The sequence below is a fragment of the Corvus brachyrhynchos genome, unplaced genomic scaffold, assembly GCF_000691975.1.
Source record: "Corvus brachyrhynchos isolate BGI_N302 unplaced genomic scaffold, ASM69197v1 scaffold14, whole genome shotgun sequence".
Lineage (NCBI taxonomy): Eukaryota > Metazoa > Chordata > Aves > Passeriformes > Corvidae > Corvus > Corvus brachyrhynchos.
Genome location: NW_008239110.1, coordinates 18,466,307 through 18,477,415, shown reverse-complemented (window position 1 = coordinate 18,477,415; position 11,109 = coordinate 18,466,307). Strand labels below are relative to the sequence as shown.

Sequence of the window (11,109 nt, the reverse complement as noted above, 5' to 3'; positions counted from 1 at the left end):
AACAGTGATTCCCACTGGGGGTAACTTGGACAACTTGCCTGACGGAGGCAGCGGGTCTGCTGAGAGCACTTGGAGGCTCTCACACCAGGACTAGCACAGAGCAGGGCAGGCAGCCTCTCACCTGCACCCACTGTAAGCTTTCCCTGCTGCTGCCACCCAGCCTCTGGCCACTGCTGCTACAGAAGCAAGTGAGGATGGAGTGACTCCTAGCAGCGATCAAAAATCAAGTCTTTGGCTCAATATAGCTGAGACAGCTTTTCTACAAAAAAGTTGTCATGGAAAAGAGGGGTGGCTTGCCCTTCATTTGCTTGTAAAATATCATGTACATCTTTGCCATGAAAAGTCCTGATTCCTACTATCACAGGCTGCAAAGGGCTGCCATGGTTGTTTTCCTCTCACCATAACTTGCTCATAAGTTACAAGAACGAAGCGATGCCGCGTGTGTGTGCTCAGTGCCTTGACTTTAGCTGACACAGCAAACACCTCAAACCCTCCTCTTCAGTGTGTCTTCTCTGCTAAAAATCTGTGCGTACGAACACCAGGGAGAGGAGGAAAAGAGAGACAGGGAAAAAGGGAGAGAGACCCTGTAAGTGAATGGGTAAGGAGTGTGCATGAAGCTGTGCATAGATGTCTGATGTCTCAACTATTTGTTAAAAGGCAAAAGCAATACTTCCGACAGACGGCCCTCCCCTCGCCTGCAATAGGCTCCCCAGAATAGCAACAGCCTGTGTCACTGCAAAGGGCAAAGCCTTCTGAAATAGCAACAAAGTTGTTCACAAACCACTTTGTGGTTTGCATTTGGTTTCAGCCAGCTTCAGCAACTTGTTGCCATGAGGAAAACAACCTGCCCTTTCCTGGCCGGCCGGGGAAGGATCACAGCCCTGTGAAGTGCTCCCGCCCAAGGTGCGAAGGGGGTAGTGATGGTACCTGGGCAGAGCACGGAGGACCTCAGCCAGCAGAGCCAGACGATGAGAGCGGGGGAGGATGAGGAGAGCAGCCGGGACAGCAGCCGGCCCCAGCTCCCGGCTGCGACAGGTAAGGAGGCAGGAGCTGAGTGCCAGCTGTTGGCCAGCAGCAGCTGCCCGCACAGCTGATGCTCGGGGCTGGGGGAGAACGGCCCCACACAGCCAAGGGACTCTCGGGACGTGCCTTCTCAATTACTGAAAGTGCTCGAGGGGAACATATGAGTGAGGAGGGGGACTGCCAGCTTGAATTTTGAATGAAGGTTTGTGTGATACTTTCCCTAAAAGGCCTCAGTCCTACTGCTTGTGTAGGTGCTGTCTGTTGTGTAAATCCTTTTCCTTTATGAAGATGAGCCATCTGAAAGACAGGAAAACCTGCTGCTCTCTAACAACAGTGGTGATCTGGTCCTTGCACACTCAGGGGCAATACAGCCCTTTACACCAAAGTGATTGAAGGGAGTCCAGGCAAGCAGTGCACCTGCTCATTCAGGGGGACAGTACAGGGTGGGGGGACAGCGTCTCCCTCCTGTTTTTACTTCCCTAGCATTTCAGGAAGAAACAGGATTTCTGTGCTGACACCCTCAAAAAACAACTGTAGCATTTCTTCGGTGTTTTTAAGTGCAGAAACTGAATTTCATAGCTCTTCATCTTTGCTGTCCTACCCCACCAATTTTTCTCAGTTGCAGCATGATTTTGAAACTTCAGCCTCTTTCACAGATGATAAGACGAAGGGGATAATGCCCCATAATCATGATATTTCTCAGCCACAAGTCAGCTGTACCCAAACAGGACAGCAGGGTCAGAAGCCGGAAATGACAATGTCCCAAGCAGATTTTGTTCACTTAGAGCTGAATGAACTGACTAATGCAGGAATGTTCAGATACCATAGGCACAAATGCTTTGTTGGAGTGTAATAGTGATCAGTCAAGCAGTGTCTTATACTAAAATCAGAGGTTAGCCAAGAACAGAAAGTCAGTATGTGTGCAGACACATTTAACGTTGCCTTAGGGACTGAGGAGAGCAGTGCAGATGGCTATGGAATAGCAATAAACAGATGGCAAAGTCTCTGCAGCACATGGGTTAAGGTCAGAAGAGTATGTGCAAATTACACACCTGTCCTTACCCTCAAAAATCAAAGCAGTAACCTGAGGAATATACAATTACCTAGTTAGAAATTAAAAGAACTTGTTGATTCTTACTAGAAACTAAAAAAAACAAAACCCAAATGCCATTTAATGTAATGAGGGAACAGGCTGCCTGTTGACATAATGAAATTACATGGCAGAGCAGTTAGAGAGTACATGGCCAGGGTGGGTCTGCCCAGGATCTGCATTCCCTGTCTTTCCATCATTGTCACGGGCTTTTGTTCATGAAATTTGAATATTGTTTACAAAGTACATTAATCTGGCTTATGCTGTACAAAGTATACAGTGCTTCCCACCACTGGAGGAGTTCAGATGTGTGAAAATGAGTGGTACATTAGTTTCCTTCTACCTTCTTTTTCAGTTCCATTTACAAAATATTTGGTTTGGGTTTGCCTTTCACACTTGGGTGGGAGGAGTCCCATTTGTCAAATGGTTGTGATCCCACATGGCCCTGACACTATTTTTGGTTAAAGTTAATATTTTCTGAGATTTTCCATCTCTGTTTGCAGTATAGCTTCACCCCAAAGCTACCATTTATTTCATCCCAAAGGATCTTGTTGGGTAACTGTTTTAGATCCCATGCCAGACTTCTAGAGGGACAGTTAGATCAGATGTATCCTAGCTAATACGAGAAATGCACCTGTTGAGCAGCTACTGGATCTAAAGAAACCTCAGGTGTTGGAATAGAGCAACAGGGTAACATAGATCTCTTTATACCAGGCAACTGGATGAGATAGAGAAAGTGACTGTGACAGTGCAGCAAAGACCCTAATAACATGAAAATGGAAGAATCACCTTTTATGAGAAGAAGAACCATGATTTAATTATACAGCAGTTCCTAATATATGCCATCAAACATTTATCCTAAAAAAAATTGTGATCCTCATGCTACACACTTCAACAAAATCTTCCTTAATGACAATTTGGGAAATTTTAAATACTATTTCCCTGGAAAGACACACTTTTTATATGTCAGACAGCGCTCAGATGGAGAAGAAACACGTTGTTAAAGATAGCTTAAAATTTTAGGATACAGATGCTGTAGTTTTAAAATTTATTGTAGATAAAAGTAGATATTGTATTCTATTGAAAAAAAAGATATTTCATGCTGTGGATTCATATCGAGGCAATGAATTCAACTCATTGTGGTTTTCTGATCTGTGCTTATTAACCAACAGTTGACAGAGCTTGAATTCACTTTCCAAATGTCTAAATAGATCAAAGAATTTGCAAGGATTTAAAGAACTTCCCTTCCCTTCCAAACTGAGACATTTCTCATCTCAGATTAAATCAAAGTAAACAGAAGAAAGTACCATGGTGGAAGAGATTGTCAAGTCCCCTCCTATCAAAATAGATATATTTGCACAGGTTACATAAAGTAATCTCCCTCCCCCCCCTCCCAGTAGTTTTCTATATGCACACTGAATGATCTCTTGGGAGAAAGCAAAGAAAAACTACATCACAGAAATCTCGGTGTTTGGACTAATGTGGGGCATAGCACTGCCAAACTGAGCTGGAAAGGGCTCCCAAGCACCTTTCCCATTTCTCTCCCTCCCATTAGGTGGGTGAAGAGTGGTGTTCCCCATCAGCCTGCTTGCAGATCTTCCCTGGCACTGATCATTTATCCCTAAGGCCCATAAAATACATGCACAGACCAAATACTATGCCTTTGGAAAGACTGTATTTTCCCAGATATGTGCTTGAAAATAAGTAAAGAGGCACACCCTTACCATTTGGCCCCATCCAGCCTCATTGTCAGTACTCTGTGCTGTACTGCAACTGCAGTTGGTCTCCTTTTCAGGAACCAAGCATAAACACTTCCAACGAATGTTCTTAAAGATAGGTTTGTTTGCCAAGTAGGGCTGCTTTTGACTTGAACAACAGTTGTGAGAAACCACTTTGTTTACATGGGAAACTAGAGAATAGACTTTCCAATCACTTGTCACATACCAGCCACACACTCGTTAGCCATGGTGTTAGTGGCAGACAGAAGGAGAAAATTCCCTGGAAGCTATCATTAAAATATTTTATTCCCCTGGGCTGTACACTGCCATGTGTTTTGCTGGCATCTCATAAAAATAAGAGAAATATATGTGTATATATATATATGTAAAGAAGCTTTTTGTTAAAAAAAAGAATGCCTAAGAACTGCCAGCAGCATCATTAAAAGTGACACTTAAAAGGATTGTGAGTACAACTACTGCAACATGCTGTATCTGGAAATGTTAAAGCAAAACATATGCTGAAGTCAGAGAGAATTTTGCCTAGAGGAAGGCCATGAAGGGAAACTGAGCAGAGATTTCAAGGTTTAACTCAGCAGGCAGTTGTGAGCAGGCAAGTTTTGGGTACACCAGTTAAAACAAAACCTGTGATATAACAATGTTTTTCAGTGGAATAGTGCCTGTGAGGGACAAGACACACCAAGGTAACTGCTGACTTTGCTGCTGATGATGCAAAAGGACAATGTAGCTCCCTCTGCATCACATCAGGATCTGCTGTTCATTCAGGGGTGCTCTAGTTACAGCCCTCCACTATTTCTGTACAACTGTGGGCATGTGTCACTGGACACATGAAGAAGGATACCAGCTGACCCGGTAAAAACAAACTAAAGAAACATGAAGACATTGACCAAGGTACTCTACTTGGAGAAGCAAGAAATATATGAGCTTGAATATTTCCTTATCTGTTCCGAGCTCTACATCCAGCTCGTACAGCCTCTCAGACTAGGAATAAATAACCATCTCAGTTTCTCTGATTGTCTGAGGATCACAGACTGAGGTGAGCACAGTCTGGATTGTAAAGAACAGTGCTGGTGGTGGACTCTATCAAGATATTTGACTTGACACTGCCATTCAGAAACTGAAAGTATACAAAAATGTCACTCCAACATTTTAAGAAATAAAAGCTGTGCAGGCAGGACACAGACTTCAAAGTATCAATAGGGTACACTGTCCATGCTTCTGTTGCTGTTGCTGCTGGAGAGCCTTAAACTCAGCTTTTGCCCCTCTGTTACTTGTTTTTTCTCGGTTTCTTGGAAGAAATTAATAGATTATTTGGGGGTGATAAAGGTGATGGGTGATTAATAAATGGGATATGTCACTGGCTGAATGCAATTCGGATGCCTTGGCCTGCTGACTGCAAGTGAATGTGCTGTCTGAGGTTCCTCTCTGCTAACTTTAGACATCTACATCTGAGCAAGCCACACAGTTTCCTTTTATAGGCACTGGAGAGAAGTAGCCATCCGACCTAATTCAGACATCTAGAAATGCCTATTTTTCTCCAGTGGTTACAAGAGAAATCTAGAGATGATGTAGATGTCTCTACGTTAGGTAAGTTGAACCCATGCTATGTATTTTAATACAGACAAATGTAAAGTGATTTGCATTCCCCATTAGGATGCAATGAGGCAGGCCATATTTAAAGGCAAGGCAGTGCCTTGGAAAGAATCCAGTCAGAAAAGAAGTTGGTTTTCCTGGAGGATAACCAGAAGATGAGCTCCTATACATGTCTGTGAGAATCCTTAGACAAACAGAGAGGGAAATGTCCACCAGGACTGGAATAATTATGTCAGGTTTCTATTTGGCTCTGTGCAATCACAGCAGGAGCACTGGGTCCAGATCACAATTTACTGGAGAAGTTGATGGTCTGGATAAAGTTCAAACAACAGGGTTTGAATACTTAAGGGAGTGGTAAACTTGTAAAGCCTCACAGGGTAAGTAGCTAAAAAGGAGATGTCTGTGAGATGACTCAATGACAGGCTATAAGTACTTAGTGAACACAATTAAGTATGGGGAAATCGACAATGGGATCTGAAGGCTGGAAGCTGAGGTTGCAGAAATTAAGTCTAGAAATAACTTACAGATAACTTACAGTGAAAGCAATTAACTTATGACTTTAAGCCATTGGTTTTCAATCACTAGCAACTTTTAAATCAAAGCTGAATGTTTTAAATTGCCCAGTTCAGATAAATATAATTGAAGCGTGTCTGAAGGATTATGGTGAGCTCTTTGTGAATGTCAGACCAGATGTCCACAATGCTCTCTACTCCATAATATAAAAATTGAGGTAAAATCTTAGGTTAAATGTACATGGCTCAATGATGTACAATACAGAGATATTCAAAAAAGCACAAACACCAGCACTGAACAGTAGTTTGGGCAGAGCACTGTGATCAAATTAGCAGTTTAGTTGCTGATATGCAAGCTCATTCCTTCAGCACAACACTGTGTTAGCCCAGATTTCCAGCCAGGATTCATTGGAAGGGTATATTCTCCAGATATAATAAAATACAGCAAGCAGGAAACTCAAAAGTATAAATGGGAAGGAGAAATTATGTTTTGCAATGATGAAACAAATATTGCAGGCGTGCATTGCAGGATGGAGTACATGCAGCACAAAGCAGCCTAGCTGCAGTCAGCAGTACTTCCACTGAAGTACTGTTCAATGGGTGAAGGAGGTACAGCAGGACCTTGCTCTAACCCATGCACTAACCTCTATTAAAAATAAGTGAAGTGGTCTCAGATGCTGCAGATATAAAGGAAGAAAAAGCTTTAGACATATTAACATATACGGACAACAACAATATAAAAAAGATTGTTCCATCATTGGAGCATTTTGCAAATTTGTTTCTGATAGTTTCTTCAAGATGTCCCATCTCCATCCGAATAAATCTATCCCCTGCCCCCACCGTCTGAAAGATTTTTCACAGTAATCCCATTCCCCCTGTGTCCTTATGACCCATCAAGACAAAAACCATGTGCTTCTCTCCTACCTCTTATCTGTCTCTGGTTTGCCAGCCACACCAGCTCAGCAGCTGAGAGAGTTGAGGTGCATTTGGTGCACTCAGTGTCTCTGGGCTTCGGAAGCTGTTTGGCTTCTGCTTTGCTCAAAGTTAGGAGAGCTAACTCTAAGTTAGGTGATACTTATCTTAATAGACTTAATGGGCTTACACATCTCCCCTGACCCCGGAGGCATTGCTCACAGCTATACTGCGCTGCCCTCCAAAACAATCCGTCTGCCTGTGGAGTAGCTGCAGGGTGGGATGGTGGAATTGTTTGCTTCTGGGAGCTGTTAGGAGAACACAAAGTGGTTTGGGGTGCAAATGTACCAGGGATTCTGCCAGCAATTTAGTAGGATATATGGCCACATGCCAGGGTCTGGGCCTGGGCTCTGGCGCTGTTTACTTTAGTAGCGCAGATGTAACTGCTCTCCTTCTCTCTGTTCAAGATTTGCTTTTGAAATGTAATATCCTCTGTCAAATGGGACTGATCCTCATCAAAGTGCTCAAAAGTTACTGGCAAGGAACTCTGGGCAGTCAGTGTGATCAAAGAGCCTTAAAGCATTAGAAAAATAAGCTAAAAATAAACAAACTTTGTGTATAATTTCCAATTAGACCATATACCACTCGCTCCAGGAGAATTAACTAAATATGGACTCTGTTATGCTGCAAAAGCTACCTTTCCTCTGACCCATCCCATCTCTCTAACTAACTGGAAAATCAGAAGTCAATTTACTCTTTTCCTAGTTGTGTGGCAGCCAACATCATGATGAGAGGAAAATCATGCTGGGAGAGAGAACGAGACCAACAATAACAAACTGATATATTCCTCAAGGTTTAGGGTGCAAAAGGCTTCACAGTTAGTAGAATATGATCAGTCAAATCTATCTTGTAACAATAAACAATGAATCACAATTGTGTAAAATGAGTTTGTTTTAAAGTGGACATTCAGAGGCATATAATCTGCATTGTTTTCATCATCTGTTTCTTATTCCTGACACTATGGCTGTCAAAAGCGGTGCAAAATATTTGATCAAGATATTCCAAAGAATCTGAGTTTAGACATGAGCAAAGCCCAGAAAGTTCATGAGCTTGCCTCAAAGATCAGTTTCCCTAGAATATCCCAGATAGCTGCATCAGCCTGGTGCTCATTGAATAAGTCTCCATTTGGCAAAATAAAAACAATGGTACCAGCAGCCTTCATGTCATCCTCAGGTGAAACAAAGGAAATAATAAGTGGTGAGGGAAAACTTGTTACTTATTCAAGTCAAGGTTGAAACAATTTGGCTAAGAAATTTATGCTTTGCTTGTACTAGTTGGGAGGATGAGACTTCTTCACCTTAGGAAAAGCATTGAAAAATCTCAAGGCAAAAATTGTTTCTCACATTGCTTTTTTTGCAATGATATTCTGAAGCAGAAGGTTTAATTATTTAGGACCTGATTAAAACCTTATTGACTTCTGATCAGGAAGATAAGGGACACAAAAGCATTAAAACTAAAGAGGATTTTATATTCATTACTTTTTTTTCTTTTCAGAAATAGCTTTTTATGCCACCACTGCTACTGGATGTGTATTGTACCTAACTGATTTGCCTTAAAGTTACAGAGAGATTTTTAAACTGGTATATCAAATAAAGTTATTATGAATTGTCAGAATGCAGCAGAAATCACTCTTTCAACTTTTTTTATTTTCTTATCAGGTTGTGGAACATTCACCTTTCTATCTTCTGCTATTGCTGCTGTAAGTGGACTTCTGATGGGTTATGAGTTGGGCCTTATCTCTGGAGCCCTTCTTCAGATGAGTAGTGTTTTAGCACTCTCTTGCAAAGAGCAGGAAGTCATTGTAAGTTCCCTGCTTTTTGGGGCCTTATTTGCATCCCTTACTGGTGGATTTCTTATCGACCGATTTGGAAGGAGACTTGCTATAATTATTGCATCTTCTTTACTTGTGGTGGGTAGTCTGATTTTGCTGCCCTATGAATCATACGAGATACTCATTGTGGGCCGGATGGCCATAGGTATTTCCATATCGTTATCATCAATTGCAACATGTGTGTATATTGCCGAGATCGCCCCTCAGCACAGAAGAGGCCTCCTTGTGTCATTAAATGAACTCATGATTGTGATAGGCATTCTCTTCGCCTATATTTCAAATTATGCATTTGCCAGCGTATCTCACGGCTGGAAGTACATGTTTGGACTTGTGATTCCATTAGGTGCTTTGCAAGCTATTGCCATGTATTTCCTTCCACCAAGCCCTCGGTTTCTTGTCATGAAAAATAACGATGAGGCGGCGAGAAAAGTACTGGAGAGGCTACGGGAAACGTCAGATGCTACTAAAGAGCTTACTGTGATTAAGTCTTCCCTGAAAGATGAACATCAGTATGGTTTCTTGGACCTGCTTCGTTCAAAAAACAACATGAGGGCACGAATGCTGGTAGGACTCACTCTAGTGTTTTTTGTGCAGACAACTGGGCAACCCAACATTTTATTTTATGCATCGACTGTTTTGAAGTCAGTTGGGTTCCAGACCGATGAAGCTGCCAGCTTGGCTTCTACTGGAGTTGGGGTGGTTAAAGTGGTCAGCACAGTCCCAGCCACGTTTTTTGTGGATCAAGTTGGAAGTAAAACTTTTCTGTGTATTGGCTCTTCTGTTATGGCAGTATCATTGGTCACTATGGGCTTAGTGAACCGTAACATACATGTGAATTTCACCAAGGTCTGTAGAAGCCAATCTCCAGAGGATTTCTTTCTCCAGAGACCAGGAAACTTCACTGTCACCAATGGGAGTCTCGAGGACCTCTTTGCTAGTATGGCTTCAACAGAAAGATTGTCATTTGATGTACAAAGCCCAGATGTTGCCAGGACAGGAGAACTGAACGGGACTGCCCCAGCAGGAGGCAAAAGCACAACAGGGTCTCACATGGAAAGTGGGGAGGTCCCTGTTGTCCTGAAATGGCTCTCACTGGCCAGCCTGCTTGTCTATGTTGCTGCATTTTCCATAGGTCTTGGACCAAGTAAGTGTTTCACTTTTCTAACTGTTTGTCATGATTTATTTACATTATTAAGTGGGGGGATGACATGCCCTGCTTGGCATTAGGCAGTTCCTAAGTTGGCCAAAGCAGTGTTTTCTGCCGATACGCACTGGTATTGTCACAGACCATCCTGGTAGGCCTGGCATGTACTTTTTAGGAAGAGGCCCTGCCCATTAAGGTCAGTGACCTGATCTCCCTTCCATTCAGTATAATTAATTGGTCCCTCTTGAGTCAAGAACTGCTGTTAGTTTTGTGCAGCAAAATTATGGAGCCCCTGTTTTTCTTTCCTCTTTCTAGTCTATTGTGTCCTTACATTGGGAAGGTTAAGGTGTAGGCATTTGTTGCTGCTAATTCATAAACCCAAGATAATGGTAAGCTCTAGACCTCTATATGGTATGACATCATCAAATCCATGAAATACCAACCTGAGTCCGACTGAGGATCTGTCTCTCTGACTGTGTAATAGTCTTCAGATGTAGAAAACACATTCAAGGTATCATAATTCATGAGCAAGCTGTAGTACCACTGTCATTACTTGTGTGGAACACCACCAGTGGAAGGACACAAAGGTGTGTTACTGTACAGCCGAGGTGCTGCTGCAGCTGCCATTGCACTTGCATGGGTCCCACTCTCTCCAAAGGAGACCATGTCTGTCATTCCAAGGGACTAGAAATTAAATCTCTCCATTTCCTTTTGTTTTGTTTCAATAGCACTTGCGTAACATTGTACTTCGAAGGGGTCAATTTTTTAAGTCACTCTGCAAAACCCACATGCACAGTTCATTATTTATTAACAGACTTTATGTGCTTTTGCACCCTGGCTCAAACTTACCTTGCAAACAAACTGTATTCTTCTGTACTATTATGATAAAAAGCTTGCCACAAGGGTACAACCCAACAATTGCACTAACAACAACTCTCCTGCAGTATTTATTTATTTTAAACATTACTCACCAGGAGAGCAGTGTGAGATAAGCATTCATTGTCAGGGAAGCAAGCTTGACTGTGTTATTCCAGCATTATTGGTTCCCTTGAAGATTGTCTTGGGGCTGGATTCTGCTTTCTATGACATAGGTTCAAAACCAGGGATGAAACCCTGAAAAGAAGAAGTTACTTGAACTTTAATTTGGGTGTTTCAAACACATATTTAATGACCCTTAGAGTGGGGTCACATGTTCAGTCTTGGCCTCC

At 42.4% G+C, this 11,109-nt stretch overlaps 1 protein-coding gene across 1 annotated transcript in view; it reads left to right on the top strand.

Moving 5' to 3' along the window:
• The first annotated feature begins 725 nt into the window (after nucleotides 1–725).
• Nucleotides 726–11,109, top strand: part of SLC2A12 (solute carrier family 2 member 12) — a 31,039-nt gene continuing 20,655 nt past the window's right edge. The window contains exons 1-2 of the mRNA XM_008637972.2: nucleotides 726–1,035; nucleotides 8,585–9,901. Coding sequence (XP_008636194.1) covers nucleotides 921–1,035; nucleotides 8,585–9,901 — 1,432 coding nt within the window. The 5' untranslated portion in view covers nucleotides 726–920. The remainder of the gene's footprint in view (nucleotides 1,036–8,584; nucleotides 9,902–11,109) is intronic.